At 37.7% G+C, this 25,061-nt stretch overlaps 1 protein-coding gene across 1 annotated transcript in view; it reads left to right on the top strand.

Annotated features, from left to right (window-relative positions):
* The first annotated feature begins 3,485 nt into the window (after positions 1-3,485).
* C5 (complement C5) overlaps positions 3,486-25,061 on the top strand; it is a 92,045-nt gene continuing 70,469 nt past the window's right edge. Inside the window, exons 1-8 of the mRNA XM_021691140.1 lie at positions 3,486-3,647; positions 7,153-7,345; positions 10,014-10,176; positions 13,580-13,650; positions 16,477-16,568; positions 18,750-18,832; positions 21,832-21,922; positions 24,136-24,250. Of these exons, the coding sequence (XP_021546815.1) occupies positions 3,583-3,647; positions 7,153-7,345; positions 10,014-10,176; positions 13,580-13,650; positions 16,477-16,568; positions 18,750-18,832; positions 21,832-21,922; positions 24,136-24,250 (873 nt within the window). The 5' untranslated portion in view covers positions 3,486-3,582. The remainder of the gene's footprint in view (positions 3,648-7,152; positions 7,346-10,013; positions 10,177-13,579; positions 13,651-16,476; positions 16,569-18,749; positions 18,833-21,831; positions 21,923-24,135; positions 24,251-25,061) is intronic.

Below are 25,061 nucleotides of genomic sequence, written 5' to 3'. Positions count from 1 at the left end.
TATTTCTCTTTCACAGTCATATGTTTATGTTATTACTACTGATGTAAATGTCTAGAGACAATAGCATTGCTTTGCGTTTTTTAAACTTATATAAGCGTTACTATGCTTTTTGTGTCATTTTGTGGGTTGTTTTTATCAGCCAACATTGTTTTCCATTGCATGAAAATGCAGTAATTTATTCTCTCTTGTTCTAGGTTGCTGCCAAATTTTGCTATTACAAATCATGCTACAAAGACCATTCCTGTACTGGTCTCTTTGGGCAAATGTGTGAAAGTTTTCTGGGGTAAACACCTAGAGTTTTCACTTTTCCATTATCCTCTCCCAGGCCTCTTGCAGTCTGTGGTGAATTTCTGAGCAATGTTGGGATACCAGGGTCTGGGATATTGGATACAAGTAAGGGATTGTGAAGGAACAAGGGACTTATAGAGGATTTGGTGTTGACAGCCCAAGTCACTTGGGAGAGGGCTTGAATTTGCAGCTAAAGCAGTGGCTCTTGGGCATAAGGAGAAAAGAGATTGGCTTCTCCTTTGGCTTGATCAACTAAAAAACTAATCCTTTAGCTTGATCATCTGAAAAACCAATTTCAAGCTGGACTTGGAGATGTTGGTGGAAGTGACAGGAACGGACCAAGTGAAACAAGAACACTTGGAAGAGGTTGTTTGGTGCTTTAAGTCGATAGTTTTTAAGCCACGTGTCCAGGGACCCCAGAGTTCCCATTGAGCCTCCTGGAGGGCTACCTGGGGGTGAACGTGGGGGAGACAGGCAGACAGCAGGGTCACCCCTTTCTGCTTCACCTGGAGCACCTCTACTCTATTTTACACATTGGAATTTTTGGTAAGACTTTGTTTCAGTAAACTATTGTAGCTGAATGTTTTTGAAATCCATTTAAATATATAGGAAGACAAGTGACTCATGAGAGATATTTATTTAGGAGGTCCCCAATTAGATGTAGTTTGTACCCCAATATTCCGTCTCACACGGGTGTTACGGTCGAGCACTTAAATAGACGGAGTAGGCTGCATTCTGCAGTATTGGTAGCAGTAAGCCATATATAGCCCATAATTCTCCTGACGTACCAAATTGAGGGTATACATAGGTTAAGAATAATAATAATAGTATTTGACTGTTTATTCCCCTGGCAGGAACACCTTCATGCCATAGTGACTTCAGGGAATAGTAAGTAATTAGGCTACGTGGCTGGAGAATCAAGTAGGACCCAGATCAGGAAGGGCCTTATGAACTAAGTGGAGTCATTTGGGTCTGTCCTGAGGGCAGAATTGATGTGGCATTAGCAGGAAGATCAGGTGACCACTGAAGTTTCTGCCAGACCTGGATTCTCTTCCTTTAGATATTCGTATTTGTATAAAAGCCAAAGACTCCCTCAAAAGACAACATTTTAAAATGTGAAGAAGAATCCACCTCTGAGTCATGTTTAAAAGGCAGATAAAAAGTTTAAACACTTGAACATGAATTGAATTTTGGTTTTATTGAGGACCTTTGAGATCCATTATTTATTTTATTTTATTTTATTTTATTATATTTTAAGAGACAGAGCGCATGGCGGGGGGGGGGTGGACAGAGAAGCAGAGTGAGAGGGAGGGAGAGAAGCAGGCTCCACACTCAGTGCAGAGCCCTACACGGGGCTCCATCTCACAACCCTGAGATCATGACCTGAGCCAAAGTCAAGAGTTGGATGCTTAACCAACTGAGCCACCCAGGTGCCCCAAGATCCCTTATTTTAAAATATGTTCTCCACCAGGAAAACATGCCAGTGGTTTGCAAATATCATTTATCAATATTGACTCTATAATACAAGCAAACTTCCTTGCACTTAAAATACAAATATCCATGATGATTTGAGTATTCTTGCTTTCTCCAAAGAATCCTTTCCCGAAAATGATGGCAAAAAGACTTTGTTTGTTTTAACTTGATCCATCTTTCGCAACCCAGTTTAATCATTTTACAGATTCCCTTTTGAAACAAATGGGCTAGATTGTCAGACAATTGTGGCAGATTTTTATCATTTCAATAACATTTGCAAGAAATATCATTAGTGAAATTTGTGTACCAATTTTCCTTTGTGTGACTTTTTTCTAATGAGTTTAATACTGAAATGTTGGTAAAGTAAAACCTTATTAATTCAAAGCAAGGAATGCCATGTGACCATAAAACATGTGAATTATAGAAAAATGTTTAGAGAAATCTGTTTTGTTACTTTAAAATAGAATGCCTAATCTGATCTCAGGGTCCTGGGATTGAGCCCCGAGTCAGGCTCTGTGCTCAGTTCAGAGTCTGCTTGAGATTCTCTCTCTCCCTCTTGCTCACTCTCAAAAAAATAAATAAATCTTTAAAAATAATAAAATAGGGGCTCCCGGGGGGCTCAGTTGTTAAGTGTCTGCCTTCGGCTCAGGTCATGATCTCAGAGTCCTGGGATCGAGCCCCACTTCGGGCCCCCTGCTCCGCGGGAATCCTGCTTCTCCCTCTCCCACTCCCCCTGCTTATGTTCCCTCTCTCGCTGTGTCTCTCTCTGTCAAATAAATAAATAAAATCTTTAAAAATAATAATAATAAAATAAAATAGAGTACCTATTATATAGTAAGGTAGAAATGAGTACAAATAAAAGGAAGGTCGTATGTAAAAATTTTTCCAGTGAACATAAAACATAAAAATCTCAAAGACAAAATTTTATTTCATCCTGTAGTTACTAGATTTATTATAGGAAGCTTTGTTTTTCTTTGGTTCTCATATTAAAATTATTAAAATCTTCATTGAAAGGTATAAACGTGAGTTTATTTTTTTAAAAAGATACACTCCATCAGAATGAATGTAAATTTTGAATTTGTGTCATATGAATTAATAGATATTGGAGGATATCCACTCCCTACTAAATATGAAAGTATTTGCTTGGTTATCTCCTAGAGAATGCTGCCAGGTCCTCAGCATGGCATTTTCATTGCCTCTCGCAACCTTTCCTCTACCTAATGTTCAGCTTCTTCTCTAGACTGGGGTGACGAAGGCACCATTCTACAGAGCTTCTTTGCAGATCCATCTCATCCTTAGGCCATTTCCAGTGCCACGGACACTCCTGCTCAGGATTTCTCTAGAAAGACTACCTCACGAGCCCTGTCTAAACCAGACCCGTCCTAAAATCCCCTCATTTTGAAACTGAATCCAAGTAGGTCTCTGTCAGTATCAGAGTGCATCTACCAGAGGTGTGCTCACAGATGATACATCAGAATGATTGTCCTGATAAGAGGGGAAAGGCCAAAGGCAATGAGATTGACTCGCTCCTAGCTTTGAGCCATTCACTGTAGCGCCAAATTCCCATGTTAGAATATCCTTATTTGTATTAATCAAAATAAACCTCTAGATGTAAATCCCTATAAAATATCTCCTACCTTTACATCTGGACATTAAAGGGTGTTTCAGTTCTGATTTTAGTTTTCCTCCTTAGTAGTCCCTCTTTCTGATGTTAATCATTAACCAGTAAACTAACTTACCCAAATTCTTCAAGCTCAGTTTACATAAAAGGAGAGTAATCTTCAAGAAGGTTATACCCATGGTTTACTGCGAACTCCAGCCATGGACCTTTGGGGCACACTCTGTTTTTTAATCTTCCTTGGTACAAGTTGGGGACAGGAACAAACGTAAGTAAAAGAACCCATCTTCATTTTTCAATGTATCTTAGGTGAGAGGAGTGAAAAATTTAACAGACTGTGTTAATTTGAAAATAACTTTCTATTTCCTAGAACACCAAGTGAATAGTCTCATCTCTGAATGAGAAAGTCATGGAAGCATCTTGATGTGATGAGTGGCTAACAATACGGCAGCTTTATGGGATTATTATTTATAAAAGTTTACCTAAGTGATTGTTTGAATTCCTCTTCCAAAAAGCGCAAAATAAACTCAAAATGATAAACTTTCTTGCCATTGATTGCTTATTTGTATTTGGTACATAGTTTTTTCTTTGTATGTTCCAGGTACTGCACATAGTAAAGCAAGTGTTACTTTGGGGTCAGTTCTAATACTGTGATTTGAAAAAACGATTGTAATTATTTCTAAATTTATGAATTATTCACAAATTTCCGTGTTATTACTGGAATATTGTGCATTTTAAGGTATGTCTTAAAAATACTGATTTTGTATCTAGAGATAACATTTTAGTATTGAGAAGGAACTGGAGAGTATCTAATTGAATCTACTCATTTCACAAATAAGTCCAGACAGAGGGGAAAGTGACTTGCCAAAGATCATGCTACTGGAGGGAGACAAAAGCAGGGCTTTTATTAAGGACTCTTTTTTACCACTTCAATTCATTTTTTCATTTGTCATTTTTTTCATTTGTCATTTCATTTGAAAAATTTCATTTTTCATTTGTATATATATATACAAATATGTAAAATATAAATATATACTCAGGATATCATAAATTTATAACACTCTCCCACCCCTAATCTGATTTTCTCACATGGCCACAATCACCCCATTCCCCAAGTAGTTCTTGTATAACCCTTTTTAAAAGACAAGTGGCAGAAGTTCAAGAGAGATTGAGATTAGCGAGTTCAAATCAGTGGTAGAACTAGGACTAGCACCCGGGTCCCCTGATTCTGAATTCTTTCCATGACACTGTACTGGCCCTTAATAAGCATCTCCTCTCTTTCTCTGAAAAAAAAGCGAGAGTGTACCATTTACAGCATGGCAACCAATTTAATTAATTTGATTGACTGATTGATTCAACAAAAATTTATTGAGCAGCTACCATGTGATAGGCACTAGGGATACAGGAGATGGTATAAAGCTTGCATTCTGGTGGGAGAAGCAAATCATGGATGGGTGAATGAACCAATGAATGAAGGAATAAATAAGGTCGAGTGGTTATTATGCAAGGAGGAAAAAAATAAAGGAGAATCAGAGGATAAGGAAATGATGGGGTCATTACCCAAAAGTGTAGAGAGGAAAGGTTCTTTAAGGAGGTGATGCTCAAACAGAATTTGAAGGACGTGAGGCGAAAGCAAACTATGCAAATATCTGGGGAAAGAACATTCCAGGTAGAGGGCAAGATAATATTGTTGCCTCTCTGCAAGCTCAATGGCCTGATCCTCTTAAACTATTGAAAGAAAATAAGAAAAGTGTGATATATTTTTTAAATATGGTTTTTTTATATGAATAGATTGTGGTCCTGATAAACCAGTAAGGACCAAAATCTGTATGAAGGGTGATTCCAAAGCCATCTTTTAGAGACTTCTAAATACTGAATATTTTATGTTTTATCACTGCCACCACCACATAGACAATTCAAAATTAAAACAATATGAAACTGAAAAAGATAAAATTTGCAAGAATGCCAAAACTAAAATAGCTCTTTTTCCCCTAGATTTTTCAGATTGCAAAACTCTTGCTAAATCCAGTTTAGTATAGCAATTGAAATTGTTAATTCAGGAAACAGGCTTCTTGGGTTCAGTTCCCAATTCTATAACTTAACTGTCTGACCTTGGGCAAGTTCATTATCAGTTTCTTCATCTGTGAAATGGGAGTAATAACAAGACATTTCTCACAGAGTGGTTGTAGCCACACAGTGAGTTTATATATATATAGTCCTTAGAACAGTGCCTAGCACAGGGTAAGATTTCAGGAAATGTGCCTTATTATCAGCAGAGCTTAACTTTTCTCATTTTCTACTGTTCCTGGGTAAGCATTTGAGGAATTCAGATGATGGTTGGAAGTCTGGAGATTCTTTTCCCTCTTTTATAATTTGTCTATAAGTGATTCCAAGTTAGTTATCATGTAGGAGACTGACAGATGTTTTAAAAGGATGTAATTGCTTCCAAATTAATTTTATGGTTACTAAAGACTTGTTGACTCTTTAAATGTCGTAATGTTGACAGGGACCTGTAAGAATTCTGCCAGGTGCAGTGGCAGGTGGCCTCCAGGCCTGTTCGGCCACTTGAATTAGTCACTATGACCTTTTGTGTTGAAGCACACTTCTCTCTTCCTCTGTAAGAGCACATGTAGCTCTCACTGTTCAAATTAGATACTTTCATGATATTTAATTAATAACCTAGTTTATATTTTAAGTTTTCTTTTCATAAAACATTGAAAATACACACATTTTAAAAATGTTACTTCAAAAACTTATATAAATTCACTTCCATTCTTGTATAAACCACATGAAAAATAAAACTGGAAATAATAGCCTATGGTTGTGAACATACTTATAATCTTGACCTCAATTATACACGTTAACGACTGAGAGAAAAGATGTGAATATAAAGTTCTGCCTCATTCACTTACAAGCCATGTGACCATGGTCAAATTATCCTCTTTTCACTTGCAAAATAGGAATAATATCAGTATCTACACCATTGGCCTGTTGTAAAAATTAAAAGAGTTGTATATAGAGTGCCAATGCAACCTCTCCTATGGTGATTATATTCACTTAATATCATCATTATTGTATGATTGTTACTATTCTTCAAAGACCTCCAGCCCTCCTTCCATTTCTAAATGCATTCCCCCAGCTCACTCTTATCGTATCCTTTTCTTTATCCACTCATGGTATAACACAATACTTCTAAGATTACTTCTTTTTAACTAATTTAGTGAAATTAATGAATCTTAACATTTATTGAGTACAAAGCATGCTAGGTGTTTTCATATACACATTCTCATTTCCTCCTCACTGCAAGCTGGTCAGGAAGGTGATATTTTCACAAGTCAATTATTTTGGTCTTAGAAAGTGTTAGTGACTTTACCATGGTCACTCAGCCAGTAGATGACAGAGTTGCAATTCAAGCACTGGTGTCTTTGTTGCCTTTTTCTTCATCGAGCAAAAATATTGACCCTATTTACATGTTCCAGTCAACAGCTTTTTAAAAGTCTTTCTCTGCTGCAGTAGCTCAGGGAAAGTGTTATTATTTCTAAATGTTAACTAAATCTCCAGTTCTGTTTCTCAAGTCTTAATTCTAAGCTACTTCTTTTTGGAAACTATGCTGAAATTATCACAGATCACTTATAAATTTTGATTTAAAAATAATCATTTTTAAGTTGAGAAAATGTGCCTATTTGAGTGTCTCAAGTGAGATGAAAAAATTAAGAATATAATGAAATACATCACCTCAAGATATTGGTTCTACTCTTTTCCTGTTTCAACAGGTATGTCATTTCGGCACCAAAAGTGTTCCGTGTTGGAGCATCTGAAAATATTGTAATTCAAGTTTATGGATATACTGAAGAATTTGATGCCACAATCTCTATTAAAAGTTATCCTGATAAAAAATTTAGTTACTCTTCAGGCTATGTTACTTTATCCTCAGAAAATAAATTCCAAAACTCTGCAGTCTTAACAGTATGTATTTATTCTTCATTTTCTTTATACATACAGGATATTCTCAATAAAATGTGTACCAAGTTTGAATGTTGATAACGTAGAGATTTGGCCATTTGTATCACTCACCACTGTGTGATTACTAAGTGATGTCAGTCACCAATGATCATATGGATGAAACAGAAAATTCTAAATTGGAGAGTTGTATCTGCTTTTTGTGCAATGCATGTAAATTATGATGTTTGTATTGGAAAATAAAATTGTACTAATGTACATATTTGGAAATGAATTGAAAATACTTGTTTACTGTGAAAATTATCATTACATCAAATAGAAAAATATGAATATGCATCTTGATCTGTAATGCATTGCCTACAAAACCCCGATTAAACTCTGATATTCATCAATTATAGCTTCCAAAGCTAATAAAATTATTGATTACTAAACTGAATAGCTCTCATTGAAAACCTGTAGTTAATACAAAGAACAATATGGATCAAATAACTTTTCCTTCTATTTAGATATCGTAGTGTACCTTGGTTAGAGAAGCACTTGCAACTCATTTCTTATTTAAAATTCTAACTAAAAATTACTTTCATACTCAAAATATTGTTTTAAAGTCTGATAAAAATTCAAAAATAAAAAACGAGAAAATCAAAGACTACTAGAATTGGAAGGGGCTCTGAGGTTAATTTAGACCAGTGTTTATTTTTATTTTTAAAGATTTTATTTATTTATTTGACAGAGAGGTAGGAGAGAGCCCAAGTAGGCAGAGCACCAGGCAGAGGGAGAGGGAGAAACAGGCTCTCTGCTGAGCAGGGAGCCCAATGCGGGCCTCGATCTCAGGACCCTGGGATCATGACATGAGCCGAAGGCAGCTGCTTAACTGACTGAGCCACCCAGGCACCCCTAGATCAGTGTTTCTTTAAAGTGAGCTCTTTAAAAAGAAATTTAAATTTTAAATTTTAAAACAGCTTAAGATTAGAATTATATTGATATTTAGTATTTTGAATTTATTTTGTATATTTGTTTTGATTTTATAATTATGTAAAACTCATATGCATAAGAAGATTACACCCGGTCTTAGGTTTGTACATATTTAAGTACCATTGTAATAAAAATAAATTTTTATTATATTATAAATAATAAGAAGTCAGCACTGAGAGTCCTCCAGAACATTTTATCCTTTAAAAGAGGTCGATGTATTACTCAAGTTTGAGAAACACTGATCTAAATATGTTCTAACCAAATGTAAGAATTTTTTCATTAATGTTCTTGATTGTAAATGCTTGAATTTCTTAAATACTTCTACTTACTAGATTTATTAAGAATTAAAATTAATTTCCCAATTAATTTCAGTGGACACTCTTATCTGATGTCACTAAGATGTTTAGTGTGGCTGTTACCTTTAAATTTAGATCAATCAAATTTAACTATAATAAAAAATTCAGTTCATGAGTCACAATAGTCCCATTCCAAGTGCTCAAATAGCCACATGTGACTGGCAAGTACCATGTTGACAACATAGATATAGAATGTTTTCATCATCATAAAAAGTTCTCATGACTCGTGCAGACTCAGTTAATTGAAAGATTAAGTAGAGAATCATAAAACTGCATGCATATCTTCAGCATTTAATTTTATCTTAACATTATAATGTATCTTTGTTTGCCAATTGTTTGATGTCATGCCAAGGTCTTTAAGCATGGGTCCCCCGGTTCGAGTGTCAAATCTTATTTATTACATGTCATACCTTTAACAAATCATCTTTGCTTACAGTTTCTGTTCCTTTAAAGTGGAGACGGAGCTTAAAGACACTTGCAAGGCAGTCTGAGTGCAGAATATTTATAGGCTGTTACTGTCTGTCTTCCAAACTTTGACAGTGCTCTCACGTTTGATTCCACAGCAGTTGGTTTTAGTGATTTACTTTTATCCCATGTGTCCAAAGCCTGAGTTTTCATAAAAACACTCTTCTTTCTTTTATTTACTCTTTATGTATTATATTTGCATATCATGCAATGTAAAGTGGATAATTACAATTACATACACCAAATGAGAAAGCATGCAGCTCAATGGGTGGGAGCAGAGGGATAGAGATATAGTACAATGTGTCCTGAGCATCAGTCAGGATGTTGAACTGAGGGAGTGGACAGCATACTAATCAAGTGCTGACCAAGTGAAAGTTTGTTAAGAAGCTTCTGTGGTAGGGGCGCCTGGGTGGCTCAGTCATTAAGCGTCTGCCTTCGGCTCAGGTCATGATCCCAGGTCCTGGGATCGAGTCCCATATCGGGCTCCCTGCTCGGCGGGAAGCCTGCTTCTCCCTCTCCCACTCCCCCTGCTTGTGTTCCTGCTCTCGCTGTCTCTCTCTCTGTCAAATAAATAAATAAAATGTTTAAAAAAAAAAAAAAGAAGCTTCTGTGGTAGTAATTTTACTAAATACATATAAAATTTAGGAAACATGGAAACCAAAAGACTTTTAATTGCTTAAAGCTAAATTTTTACTATGATATTTGACACTGACAGGCTTTGGGTAAAATGTATTCACTATTCTGTCTCTACTACTTTTTAAATGGTTAAATACATATGCTCTTTTTTTGCGTGTTCTAGTGAGGTGACAGTGGTATTTAGATAATCAACATGTTTTATAACCTAAGTTATACTCTATTCTGTCATTTTTTTTTTTTAACAGATACAACCCAAACAATTGTCTGGAGGACAAAACCCAGTTTCACATGTATATTTGGAAGTTGTATCGAGGCATTTTTCAAGATCAAAAGAAGTGCCAATAACCTATGACAATGGATTTCTCTTCATTCATACAGACAAACCTATTTACACTCCACAACAGTCAGGTATGGTATAAGATGCTGCTTCCTCTGGTGGAGAGGGGGTGATTGCCATATTGTAGAGATTTTTTAACACTTGAAATTAAGTGCAGACAAGTTTCCAACTTGCTTAAAGAGTCTCAACTCCTAATGACTTTTACATTTATAAATACCATTTTAATTTAAAAGTTATATGGAAATTGCTAAATACATAATTTAAACTTAAACATAACTTTTAAGTTCATATGGAAACTGCAAAATCTACAATTATATTATCTGCCCCATTAGTTATTTTTATGAAGAAAAAAGCTTTTTAAAAATTGTGAAATGTTGTGTTATATCTTATTTATTAAACAAGTGTAAGATGTAATTGCAAATATAGTTTTGACAGTGGGAAAATAATTTATTATAGAGCCATGTTCATAAAAAAAATTCCTTTGACTTTGGAGCTATTCTTCAAATTCAGAAAATAAATCCAACCCTAGGGGATCAGATATTTCAGCAAAGAATAAACTAGATCACAGAAATATATAGATATTAATTTTCTAAGGGGAATCTACCTAAGAAAATTTCTAATAGAACATGGCTTCATAGTCATGGTTCCTCTGTTAGTGGGAAAAAGGGCAGGATAGAGATAATAGAATTTACCTCACCGAATTGTTGTGAGAGGTAGCTGAATTCATATGGGTAAAGCATTTAAAACAGTGCCCAGAACAGAGTAAGCACTAGGAAAGTGTTTTCCATTACTGTTTAATCTGTGGAATAGCACAAAGCCTTATTTACACAGAAGAAAAAAAAATTACTTAAAAGTAGTTCTCTTAGAAATTGATTAAATCTTGCTATTCATAGCTCTAATATCCTAATCCACACATTTAATCTGCAGATCCTTGAGGGATTTTTAGTATAAGCATCTTTAGGATAAAGGTTTAAATCTTCAAGGCTTTGTAGGGTAAGGAATTTAGCATATTGACCAAAATCCTTCAATGCCGTGCAGCCTGTGTCCTGCCTTCCCCTCCAGCTTTCTCAGTCACCATGCTCCCCCTCATCTGTGGAAACCAGACCAAATGACCTCTTTCTATTTGCTTTCTCACACTCTTCCCCTCACCCCCCACCCCCATATGAAGACCTGTGTATCTCTGCCAGGTACATTCATTCCCCCCCCCCCCACCCCTCCACTTTGCCTTATTAGTACCTATGCAACCCTAACATGTCATCCCTAGAGGGCAGCCTTCTCTGACCTCTCTGATGGCTTCAAATCTCCCTCTTCTATGCTCTCAGGAAGCCGGGCAGTGCTCTTTGTAATGCTCCCCACCCTGGAATTGTACATACACTTGTGTGATCATGTGTTCACTCTCTCCTCCCCTCCATTGGAAGACTTCCATGCCTGATCTGTCTCACCACCATATCTCCAAGTGCAGCATAGTGCCTGTACATAGAAGACATTAATAAGTTTTTTAAAACCTAATAAGCCATATCTTTGGTACTAAAGAATTAGATTGATCTTGCCTCTGATACACTGTTGCTATGAAGACAAGATTAATTCTAGTCTAAACACAAACTGGGTTAGAAATTAGATAAGTAGTAGGCATAGAAATAATAATACTAAAATAAAAATAATAAGCATTTATTGAGTGGTTATTATGTGCCAGGCTATATAAAAGCTTTGTCTCATTTAGTTCTCATAACACTAAAAAGCAGATACTGGCATTTCTGTTTTAAGATGAGAGAACTAAGATTTAGAGGGATTTAGTATCCCATTCCAGGGCCACTAGGAAGTGGTAGTCGTGGGAGTGAAACCAAAGTTTTGAACTCCAGGGCATGAGCTCTTACTTTTTTGTGATATACTGCCTCTGGCAGCCTCCCAGTGATGCTCAGGGATGAACTGGGTATGTCCATAATATAGAGGGAGCACACAAGGTGGGAGAAGAATATAGGAGGGAGGACACAAGGTGGGAGAAGAATATAGGAGGGAGGACGGAAGGTGGGAGAAGAATATAGGAGGGAGGACGCAAGGTGGGAGAGGAATATAGGAGGGAGGACGCAAGGTGGGAGAAGGGGGACAGCAGAGTGTGTATGTGTGTGGGGGGGGATTTACTGAACATTTTGCTTTGACCTTATGGTCTTAGTGAAACCAATTTTGGAGAGTTTAATGTGACTTCTCATGTAGAGCTTTACATAGTACTGACCCTTTAAAGGGCTTATGGCTCCAGTTCAGTTTTATTTTGTTAGTAAAGTTTTGGCCATGAAATGATTTGAGCCTCAGTAAATGAACATCAGAGAAATTACAATATTTCATATTGGAAGGAACTAGAACAGCATGTCTCAAGCAGCTAAGAGTTCAATTCTAGCAGATGCAATTGTTTAAAAGGCAGGGATCTCTTAATGGGCAGAAACAAATGAAAAGAACTAATTTTTCTTGAGCTCTTGCCATTACTCATTTAACAATGATGGAACAATTACAGGATCTGGCTCAATGAATCTAACAAAACCATACAATTCAAAGCTGCCTTTAGCTACAATAAGGGATACTTTGGGGACTTTTTGGTTTTTATATGTGCAAGAGTGTATAATGTCAAAATCAAACTATCTAATTTTCCATTAAAATCTACAACTCTAGGGGCACCTGGGTGGCTCAGTCGTTGGGCGTCTGCCTTCGGCTTGGGTCATGATCCCAGGGTTCTGGGATCGAGCCCCGCATCGGGCTCTCTGCTTGGTGGGGAGCCTGCTTCTCCCTCTCCCACTCCCCCTGCTTGTGTTCCCTCTCTCGCTGTGTCTCTCTCTGTCAAATAAATAAAATCTTAAAAAAAAAAAATCTACAACTCTAATATGAGACAATATAGTATGCTCCCATATAACCATATGGGAGAGATCACTATTTTGCTACTATGAAATTCTCAATAAACAATGGTCTAATGTATATTCCCAAAAAGTTGTATGGAAATATATTTTAATAAAGTGGACTGTACTTTAAATTCACCAGGAAAAGTAGCTCTTTAAAGGAATCCAAGAGGGTTCTCTTTAAAGGAAAATAATCTTTAGTAATATATATGTCTGTAAACTAACTTTTTCTTTCCTTTAAGTATGAATTTTTGTGATATGATTTTTTAAAAATTATACTCATCTCCTTTAAGGATGATTATTGTAAAAAATCAAAATACCCTGTGTTGGGCGCCTGGGTGGCTCAGTTGGTTGAGCGACTGCCTTCGGCTCAGGTCATGATCCTGGAGTCCCTGGATCGAGTCCCGCATCGGGCTCCCTGCTCGGCAGGGAGTCTGCTTCTCCCTCTGACCCTCCTCCCTCTCATGCTCTCTGTATCTCATTGTCTCTGTCTCAAATAAATAAATAAAAATCTTTAAAAAAATAAATAAAAAATAAAAAATAAAATACCCTGTGTTTAGCGAGGTTTTGATGATATCAATTGTTCTTACAGTAAAGGTTAGAGTTTACTCACTGAATGACGACTTGAAGCCAGCCAAAAGAGAAACTGTCTTAACTTACATAGTAAGTATGTTATTTATTTATGTAATAATTTAATTCATCTTTAGGATAAGATACATTGTTCCATAACCCTGCCCTAACACCACACTAACTCATTCAATGTTGGGTAAATGGTTCCTGAACATCTTCTGTAAGCATAACATTGTAAATCTATACCTCTGCAATAGATATATGTAAAATGCTCATGAAAATTCACTTTCAGCAAGTTATGATTTTGAACTAAATCCTTTAAACATATACCTCATGGTTTCTTTCTTAGAGAGCATCAATCAATCACTATGAATTGATTGAATATTGAGTATTACATATGAGATTTTTGATTTGTACAATTCAAGATAAAGAATTACAATCTGGGCACTTACACTTAAGAAACTGAGGTTAGTAACATACTAGCACATGTGAAAAATAGTGTTAAACCATGGGATAAGGATCAGCAGTTATCAACACTTGACCAGTGATGTGTAACAGATGACATGCCTACGTGCAACAAGCTCCCATGATCTTACCCAGTTTGTGTCACAACCCTACAAAATTATTGTGGGGAAATAACTGCCCACCTATTAACAGTAGGTGTATTACCCATGGCCCTTCCCTGTAGGCTGCAGCACCTGTTTTCCTACTAACAAACCCTAGAAGCCAAAAACCCTTACCAGAACACAAGTAAAAAAGAGGAATGTATACGGATAACTTTGAATGCTTTATAGCCTACACAAATCATAAACCTTTCACAAACTTTAACGTCTGACTATTTTATAGTGGATTACTTGTGAAACATCAGAGTGTGCCAAGACTGTGGTTGATAACTACTGATATAGACCGTAAACTCCCGTAGTCCAGAAAAGAGATCAGGGAGGCTAAGGGACCCGTCAAGGTAGAGGTGAGATTTGAACTGGGCCTGGAACAATGAGTAGGATTGAGAGCAGTGGAGAAGACATGGGCGGGTTGCTGGAAAGGAGCAACAGACAGCAGTCCGAGGTGAAAGGGATCGGACATGAAGAAAGCAACCTGATTCCAGGGCAGAGGCATCCCTGGGAACAGAGAGGTAAGTAAGATTTGAAAGTTAGGCTAGGGCCACAGACTTGAATCACCAGACCTGGAAGTGAAGACTTCACGCGGCAGGTGGTAGGGAGTCCCTGCAGATTTACTGAAGGGACAGGACCAAGGATGGAAGGGAAATGTGTAACCGTGAACCCCACTGCGGTGGAAGTGAAGGAGTATGCAGTGAGGGAACCCTGGGCTGGGCTGTGGCTGAAGCCCTGATGCAGGGAGAGAGAAGCATGCTGTCAGCAGCAGGAGAAATGCAGAGAATGGCCTCCCAGACAGCCTGACTGAGGGCGGGGAGAGTCACATGGAATGCCGCAGGGAAGTGGATGGGAAGCTGACTTGCCCTAAAGCTGTGCGTCTTTTCCTCTGGAACCCAAGATGTGAGTGTAGGAACAGACGTACACACTGGGTAGATACTACAGGACAAAACCACACTTAGAGTACAAACCAAACAAACGATACAGTGGGGCAAATGACACATGGGCTCAGAAGGCAGACCAAATGGAGGTAAGAGTCACAGCTGACAGTGATCCTTTTCTGGAATAGAATAGGTTTCAATTAAAGGAATAGACACAGAGTTTTACAAAACAGTGAAGAACTTCCTATTAAGAAATAGCACGAGTTTTCCAATGGCAGCAGGAAGGACTAAGAAGTGAGATAGCAAATAAATTGGCCGAGTGGTATAGGGAGTCTGGAAGGGAATGAAGGAGAATGTCCAGTTCAAATGTACTTTTTCTGTCAGAAAATACTAGAGGGTGTGGACAGATGCTTTTTATTTTATTTCTCCTGGTTGAGCTTGAGTGATGAAAAATCCTGGCACCACACAAGGAAGAGTGGATGCCAGTTGTCTCATGTAGGAGCTGCCCCAGGAAGAGAGGATTGAGGAATCTGATCCCAGAGCGGCAGAGAATCAGTATACAAGAAGTGTCCTGAAAATAGTGCTCAAGAGAGATCATCTTAGAAGCACTGTGCATGATCAACTGCAGGGATAAAGAGCAGCCCAGATGATATTTAGCTGCGATCCTTACCCTTGTTCAGAATAGATCTTTTTAAGTCCAGGGAAAAATACCTTAAAATCCTGGCCATGAATTCCACAGTCATGACACATCGTGGTAAATTTCTGTGTTAAGGTCAAAAGGAACCTCTACATGTAGTCCATGTTTTGATAATTTTCAAACCCACACACAAAGGGGAGTTTATGGGGAAGCTTTATGAAAACTTTCAAGTTTGTTTAACCATTTTGAGTGTTTTATCAAGTTCAAAATGTCCATAGTACACAGTTATAAAATGTCTAGCTAGTTAAAGCATTTTATAGTATATTTGCTTTGGAAAACTTCAAATGAACAGATATGAAATTTAGATTCTGGTATCTATAAAGCCTGTAAGTTCACATTTGGTTAGTTGTAACATCAATTATTGTTACATTTCTTTTTTTAGTTATGCAATAGAAAGTTGAGTCTCTTCTGGATAATTGAGGCTAGGATATCCTTGATACCAATATAAACCTTCTTTCCCTCCCTTCCTCTCTCTCTCTCTCTCTCTCTCTGTGTGTGTGTGTGTGTGTGTGTGTGTAGCAGGAGGTGGAGGAGAGTTTCAAAAAGGAGGGAAATAGCTTAAATGAACCCTATTTGCCTTCCACAACATTTAAGTGATCTTCCTCCTTCATATTTAATTTGAAGACGTAGATATTTGTTAGTAAATACTTCTGTAGGTCAAAGATATTATAATCAGCTGATTTTTTAAATGTGGCTTAAGTGCTTTGAGGATGTTTGTTTTTATTCAAAGGATCCCGAAGGATCAGAAGTGGACATTGTAGAAGAAAACGATTATACTGGAATCATCTCTTTCCCTGACTTCAAGATTCCATCGAATCCTAAGTATTTTAAAGCATTTGTTAATAAAGTTTTCTCTAGAAAGCACATCTGGATCTTTGGGTTGTGAGGCAGATAACCAGTCAAATGGAGCTACCTGTTGTTAACAAAGGGCATAAGCGTGGAAGAAATGAGGGTGTGCAAAGGAGTGTACTTGGGATGTGCACGGGGTGGTGTACAGAATTGTTGCATCACTTTATCGTATGCTGAAACTAATATAACACTGTATGTTAACTCACTGGAATTAAGATAAAATAAAACAGATAAAAAGTAGAAAGACCCTAAAATTTTTTAAATAAAAAGTGAAAAGGACATAATGTAAGTTTGAACATTAAAAAGAAAATTTAAGTCTAATGAGAAGTGAGGCTCAGTTTCTGGCAAACAAAAACCTCCCAATACTTCCCACCAATCCTCTTTATATATAGAAATAAAAATTTGGAAGAGGCAAAAATAGTCCGTGGGCTTTTTTTCATTAAAACCATCAACCTTCTACCCTTCAAGGAATCTAATAGACTATCAGTCTAAAAGGCTGGAGTGGTCCCATGCCTTGCTCTGAGAGTTATAAAAATATTGATCCTCCATAGTCTTTGTCTGCATAGATTACCAGAAGGCGGATTTCAAGAGGGAGAATGTTCTCAGAGCCATTTCCTTTTTTGACCTCATATTAAAGGATTTAAGAACACATTTTAACAGAATGCAATATAATAAATATTTGGTGAACACATTCCTGGTATGTGCAAAGCACATAGGGAGTGAGATATACAAAATAGAAATGAATAATCCACAGCCCCTGCCTTCAAGGAACTTATAATAGAGTAGGAAAATGAGTGTACTTATAAATGGTTGAATATAACTTTAAAGCAGAATCTCCTTGTGGTCATTTTTCTGCCCTCTGGAAGGGAGTTCACAATTAATTTGTTGTTTATAGTTAATTCACTGAATATTTTCTAGAAATGTGAGTGAAATTGGGGATTTAATTTTTAAATTGTATACTTCCTTAAAAATACTACACACTCTATAATACAGAATTGATCTTATTACTTTATAATTATTATCATTTATCCAACTATTATCCAACTTTATCTTGTGCCATTTGCCCCTTGACAGATTACGTGTCAGACATGGTGGTCTCTCACGATCATTACTTTTCTATCCCAGTACCTTTGAACATGTTGTTCCCTCTCCTTAGAATGTGCTTCAGCTTGCTGTTCACAAGGCTGCCTTCTCATTCTTTAGGACACAGAGTAACTGCTCCCTTTTCAAAGAGGCTATTCCTGGATGCATAGTTTATTGTAGTCCCTCTCTTTTTCTAACTCTCTTATTTATTTACTTCATGGCACTTATCTCAATGTTACACTTATTTGTTTGTTTATTTGCCTTTTTGTTTTGTCTGTGTTGTTCACTGTTGTATCTTCAGCACTTTAACATAACAGGCACTTGATACATATTCATTGAATTGATGATGATGATGATAGTCATAATATTAAGTGTATTGATTGCATAACCAACATGCAAGATAAATATTATTTTTTTCATTGCACAAATGAGGTTAAGCAACTTGCCCAAATCCAATCTGCCAGTAAGTGGAGAAGTGGGAATTGGAAATCCCATGGACTGTTAGCTCTATGAAGGCAGAAATTCTTCTGTTTTGTTCATTTTTATCTCCTGTTCTTACTCCAGTGCTCAGTAAATATTTTTAAATGAAGATTGTTAATTAAATTCTGGTCATTTTCCTCTTTAAACGAACCATACTTTGTCTCTAACCATAACTTCTTTTATGTGAGGTGTGAGTTTTATCATCTGGATCAGCTTGACCTGTTGTATGTTTCTAGAGGCGTTAGTATGGATGTCCTACTATAGTGTGGATTTTAGTATTATGTTAGTATACTTATGGTCCAGGATTAAGTTAATCCTCAAGTTTCATAAGCTCTTCAAATCAAAGCTATTGACTATATTAAGACAAAATACCTGAAAAAATAACACAATATATGAAAGACATTAATGAACAGTTTTTATTATCCTAGAAACACTCAATTATTTCTGTTTATTACTTAAAGTTCTACACAAAATGGCTAAATACATCTCTACTTTCTTTTTCCTCTTTAAAACAGCAATCGATTAGATTTCCTCTGGGCAAATTGAAAACATTTGATGACTTCTATAAATTTGAATATTTTTTTCCCACAGATACGGTGTGTGGACAATCCAAGCTAAATATAAAGAGGACTTTTCAACAACTGGAACCACATATTTTGAAATTAAAGAATATGGTAATTTGTGACAATTAAAAGTTTACCTGTAAAAAGTTAGTGTTTTTGTAGTTATGCTTTTCATTAGTGAACTTAATGCCAAATCACTCCCAGATGAAGATGAGGCAGCCTGGCTGGGATGGTTAGAAGTACAGGTTGAGGAGGTTGGGGGAGTGGTCGTTGCTGGAATGCCTAGACTCTAGTTCCAGCATGCCCTTGTTACCCTTGAACAAGCTCATCAAGTTCTCTGGACTTGTGTTCCTCATCATAGAGCCAGAAGAGACCTACTGCCCCATGGAGCTTGACGAGTTAAGGTCAAAAATTATGATTTTAGAAGAAACTTAAATAGGCAGAGATGAGGTGAGCAGAACCCAGTAAGACTAATGATTTACTCAAGTCATTACAGCCAATTAGTGACAGTACAAGAACAACTGGATTTCCATCCCCCGTTCAGTACTATTTTCCTTCTGGCTCACAAATCCCTAATATATTTATCTGAAAATTTAAGATATTCTTATTTTGAAATCAATCATATTAATGGACTAATAATTAACATATAAATAGCTTATCTTTCCATTTCTTTTTCTTTTTAAAGATTTTATTTATTCATTTGACAGAGAGAGAGAGAGCACAAGAAGGGGAGTGGCAGGCAGAGGGAGGGAGAGGAAGAAGCAGGCTCTGCCCTGAGTAAGGAGCTCAATGCAGGGCTCAATCCCAGGACCCTGGGATCATGACCTGAGCCAAAGGCAGACGCCCAACTGACTGAGCCACTCAGGCGCCCCTATCTTTCCATCTCTTATAGTTGTTTACTAGAGCACTTAGGTGTTCTGATACCAAATTTAGATTTCTTTTGCTTGAAGTCATTTTTTATTCCTCCAGGAGACTTATAATATGGAGAATAAGTACATAAATTTTAACAATTAGCAAACAAAACAGTGACCCAAAAAATTTGTTACATTGAAACAACTTTAAAGATTTTGGGCTCTCAATAACCTATAATCCTAACTGATCTTCCTTCCTCCAAGTATTTTTACTGCTTCCTGTGTATATCTAGAATTCATCCACCTCTTACTATCTGTGGCCACCCTCATCAATTCATCACCAGGCTCCCTCCTGGACTACTGCAAAAGCCTCCTAATTGCTATCTCGTCTTCCAAGCTATTTTCACTTGGTATTGGCCAAAATCTTGAAATGCAAATCTCATCATTTTATTTCACTTTTGAAAAGTCCCCAATAGTTCCTTCTTCCTTTGCTAATGAAAATCAAAATCCTGGGCGCCTGGGTGGCTCAGTTGGTTAAGCGACTGCCTTCGGCTCAGGTCATGATCCTGGAGTCCCTGGATCGAGTCCCGCATCAGGCTCCCTGCTCAGCGGGGAGTCTGCTTCTCCCTCTGACCCTCCCCCCTCTCATGTGCTCTCTCTCTCAGTCTCTCTCTCTCTCAAATAAATAATAAATAAAATCTTTAAAAAAAGAAAAAAGAAAATCAAAATCCTAATTTTGAGCTGGCCCCCACCTTCCTCCTCTCGAGCCTCATTTTATACCATTCATCCCCTTCCCTCCAGCAGTGGTGACTTTGGATATGATGTTCCATCTGCCTAGAATACTTTTCCCTCCCTGATTACCTAGCCAGCTCCTATTCATCTTTCAAGTCTCAGCTGAAAAGCCATTTATTCAGCAAATCTTTTCTTAACTTCTCTTTCCTGAGAAGGATTCCCTATACTTATATATTGGTTTTCATAACTGTGGTGTAGGTGTTTATCTGGGTAATTATTTGCTTATCGCTGTCTTCCCTGCTTGACTGTGAGTTCAGTAAGGACAGGATTTGTGCCTTTCTGTTCACTGGGATATCCCCATTAATAGGAGTGTGCCTGCTGTATAGCAAGTAGGTACTAGACGAAGGGATGAAATGTTTTCCTCCACCTCATACCATAAAGAGAACACACCTGCCTTCATCTTTGGTAACATAGGAATGCAGCCTAGAGCAACAAAGTGCATTCCTCTTTTAGACTTCTCTATCTAGAAAATATGAGCCATATCTGAAGCCAACTATCTCACTTATACTTATGTGTCAATCTTTATCCAGAATATCAGGGCCACTTGTTACCCAATTTTCTATTAATGGTTGTGCTGGTTAATAGAATTAGAGTTCATGAGCCCTGGTACATGGTCTTAGTTAGTCTAAAGAGAAGGCAGTGCCATTTTGACAGGTGAAATGATTTTCTCTTGGGCAATCAATGAGAGAGAGGGAGAACGCCTTCCTTTCTGCCCTAATTTTAAATTTTGCATAGGTGGTCTTTCTTTTAGCTAATTGTAAGCTTTCTCTTCTTGACTAAAGTCAGAGTTTTATGTTGGAATTTGGAGACCAGATGGGTTTTATCTACGAGAAATAAGAGCGAACTCTTAAATGAGCAAGAGTTTTCATTTTCTATTTTCTTTTTTTTTTTTTTAAGATTTTATTTATTTGACAGAGAGAGACACAGCCAGAGAGGAAACACAAGCAGGGGGAGTGGGAGAGGGAGAAGCAGGCTTCCCGCCGAGCAGGGAGCCCGATGCGGGGCTTGATCGCAGGACCCTGGGATCATGACCTGAGCCGAAGGCAGACGCTTAACGACTCAGCCACCCAGGCGCCCCCATTTTCTATTTTCAGTTTAATAAACCTTCATTGAGCGTATACTATGTTTAAGACTCATGAAAAGGGTGGGAGGGGGAGAGATACAAAGATACATAGAGTATAGTCTTTTCTGTTTTCAAGGAGCCCATACTCCAGTGAAGGAAATAAGCAATTGCCTATAATAAGTGCTATAGTCAAAGTAGAAGCAAAGTGCTTCTGGTACATAAAGCTGGAGAGACCACTGACTGGTAGAGTGAGAGGTGCCCCACGGATATTGTTGACAATGATGATGATGATCTTGACGATGAAAAGGTGGATGTTGTGTTGATGTTACAGCTTGTCCAACTATACCAGAAAGAAGGCTACTCTAACTTAAATGGTAAAATCACCTCTTTGTTTTTATTTTCAGTGATGCCACATTTTTCAGTCTCAATAGAACCAGAAAAGAATTTCATTGGCTATAAGGACTTCAATGATTTTGAAATTACTATAAAAGCAAGGTAAAAAGTTTCTTTTCTTTTTTTTCTTTTTTTTTTTTTTTCAGATTATCCAGCTAAATCAAGAGCCAAGTCTTGTTGGTGATAGTTGCTCAAGTGAGAAGTGTGATTTTCCCCCACTTTATTGAGATATCATTGACATGTAACATTGTGCAAGTTTAAAGTGTACAATGTGTTGACCTAATACACACATATATTGTCGTGATCTGTGATTTAATGGAAGTGTTTTCTATGACTTTGGGATTGACTGATTGAGGAGACATCAGGCCTATAGTTTATTTACTCATTCCAATTTTCACTGATTCTGATTTTAGCTTTTTTGGTTACTCAACAGCAAAAAAATCCTAAAGTTTTAAGTTCAAGGTGTATGTTTAGGAACCAGCATGACTTAGGATATTGGGACTGAGATATGAAGCCTTTACTTCTTGTCATTTTTTTTTTAATATTATTTATTTATTTATTTGACAGAGAGACAAAGGGAGAGAGGGAACACAAGCAGGGGGAGTGGCAGAGGGAGAAGCAGGCTCTGTGTGGAGCAGGGAGCCCGATGCGGGTCTTGATCCCAGGACCCTGGGACCACGATCTGAGCCGAAGGCAGATGCTCAACCGACTGAGCCACCCAGGCACCCCACTTCTTGTCATTTTTTAATGGCTTACTCAACCAGCTAATGCTACATGACTACTTCAAGACCCAATGCTTTAAAACCACAACCATTTACAAGACAGCTGGCAATTTCGCTGATCTGGGCCAGGCTGAATGTCAGCTGAGCTCACCTGTGTGCCTGTAATCAGTTGGCAGGTCACCTGGGGCTGACTGGTCTAGGGAGGTCTTACTCACATGTCTGCCAGTTGACTAAAGCAACAAAGACTGTTGGACTTTGTGTATCTCTCTTCATCCAGCAGATTAGCCTGTAGTAGCAGCAATGCCCACAGAAAGAATGTGGCAGAATGGAAGTCCTCTTGAGACCTGAGCTTAGGACTGGTTCACCATGACTTCTACCACATTCTTTTGTCCAAAGCAAGTTATAAGACAAGCCCAAAGGAAATAGATTCCCTTCATACCTTTCATCTGCAAGGAGCTACAAAAGTGGTGGATTTACGGGGCGGTGGAGAATTGCCATTAGTTTTGCAAGAAAACTCAGGTCATTTAAAAATGACAATATAGGGCGCCTGGGTGGCTCAATCAGTTAAGTGGCTGCCTTCAGCTCAGGTCATGATCCTGGAATCCCAGGATTGAGTCCCCGCATCGGGCTCCCTGCTCAGTGGGGAGTCTGGTTCTCCCTCTGACCCTCCCCACTCTCATGCTCTCTCTCTCTCTCACTCTCTTTCTCTCAAATAAATAAATAAAATCTTAAAAAAATAAAAATAAAAATGACAATACAATGTAGTAATTAGTAACAATAACCAATTTATATAACTGTATGTGTTGGGCATTTCTCTAAGTACTCTGTATATATTAGCTCACTTAATCTTTATGAAATCTCTGTGAGGCAGATACTATTTCTATCTCCATATGACAAATACAAAAACAGAGGTACATAAACATTAAGTTATTTGCCCAAGATCACACAGCTAGTAAGTTGCATGGCCTGTCTGGTTTCAGAATTCAAGCCCTCAATACTACCCTATACTGCCTTTCTTATTAGCATTTATTCCTAAGATGGAGTGTTACATAGCCTAAACCAACACAAAGGCTCATTTGACAGAGAATTCTAGAAACTGACTTCTTTTAATGGAGACACTTTGTTTGTTCAGACTATGGATAAGGAAGGTTAGCTCTTGCTATAGTGTTACTTGCTATGCAGCAAATTTCCTTTAGCCTCATTTTAATTCCAAACTAAAAAGGAAATATGCAGTTAGAATGTTAAAAAAGAACTTATATTACAATGAGATTGGGCATGCTGCTTTTAAAGATGTAAAAGAAAATAGGGAACTGAGCCCCACTGATATCAAAATCATCAAGGAAGCAGTATATCCTGGTCCTGGACCTGAGACCTTTTGATCTCCTCAAGATCCGTTTTTTCATCTTGCACAGAGTAGTAAAAATCTGCACTTTGGTTTTATTTTTATAGCTTTATGAGGATGAAATGTAATAGTGGATGGAAGACACATGAAAGTGTATCAGGTGCTTTACGTAATTTTAAATTGTTACATTGGATCTGAATTTTATTGTAACCATGTTAGCAAAACAATTTTATGGTATTATTGTTTGGCAGATATTTTTATAATAAAGTCGTCACCGAGGCTGAAGTTTATATCACTTTTGGAATAAGAGACGACTTAAAAGATGATCAAAAAGAAATGATGCAAAAAGCATTGCAAAACAAAATGGTGAGATGTTAAAATGGGTTCACTTGTACCTAAAGACACATCAGGAAGGCTGAAGAAAAGTCACTTCCAAATCATCTAGTCCAACCCCTCATTTTACATAGGTGTGGGAATCAAAGCTAAAATGCTCTCTTGGCTTCTCCTGGTCCTCAGGATAAAGTCCACTGTCCGTGACATCAGCTTCCCTCGCCAGCCTATCTTGCGCCCCATTTCCTCTCCCTGGTGCTGGTCACTCCAGTTCCTGGAACTTACACTAGTCTCTCTTGCCTCCAGGTGTTTGCAATGCCTCCCCGTCTACCTGGGAACGTTCTTTCCCTTTGTCCCTTCTTCTTTGATGCCTGGCTAATTCCTTCTTAATGTCTCAGTGTTAACTCCCTTTCTCTGGGAAGTCTCCCTGACTCCTGTAAACTAGGTTGGCTGCCCCTGCCAGGTACTCCCTTAGGCCTTGAGCCTCCCTTAGTGGAGTATGTTTCATACTTTATTACAGTGGTTCTCAACCAGAGACATTGTTTACAACCAAGGGGACATTTAGCAATGTCCAGGAACATTTGTGGTTGTCACCACAGGGAAGGAGGGTGCCACTGGCATTTAGTAAATAGAGGCCAGGATGCTGCCAAACTCCTGCAGTGCACTGAGCAGCTCCCAGCAGCAAAAAATTCCCCTTTCCAAAATGTCAATAGTGCTGACATTGAGAAACCCTTCTTTATTGCTGTGGTTTATTTATTTATCATTCTCTACACCAAACTCTCTGTGGGTCTTAATTGTTCCTGTTATATGCCCAGAGCCAACCTGAGTCCTGGCAAAGAGTAGGTTC

Source organism: Neomonachus schauinslandi, chromosome 13 (genome assembly GCF_002201575.2).
Source record: "Neomonachus schauinslandi chromosome 13, ASM220157v2, whole genome shotgun sequence".
Classification (NCBI taxonomy): domain Eukaryota; kingdom Metazoa; phylum Chordata; class Mammalia; order Carnivora; family Phocidae; genus Neomonachus; species Neomonachus schauinslandi.
The sequence above is the reverse complement of the archived record's forward strand: the minus strand, read 5'-3'. Positions and strand labels throughout refer to the sequence as shown.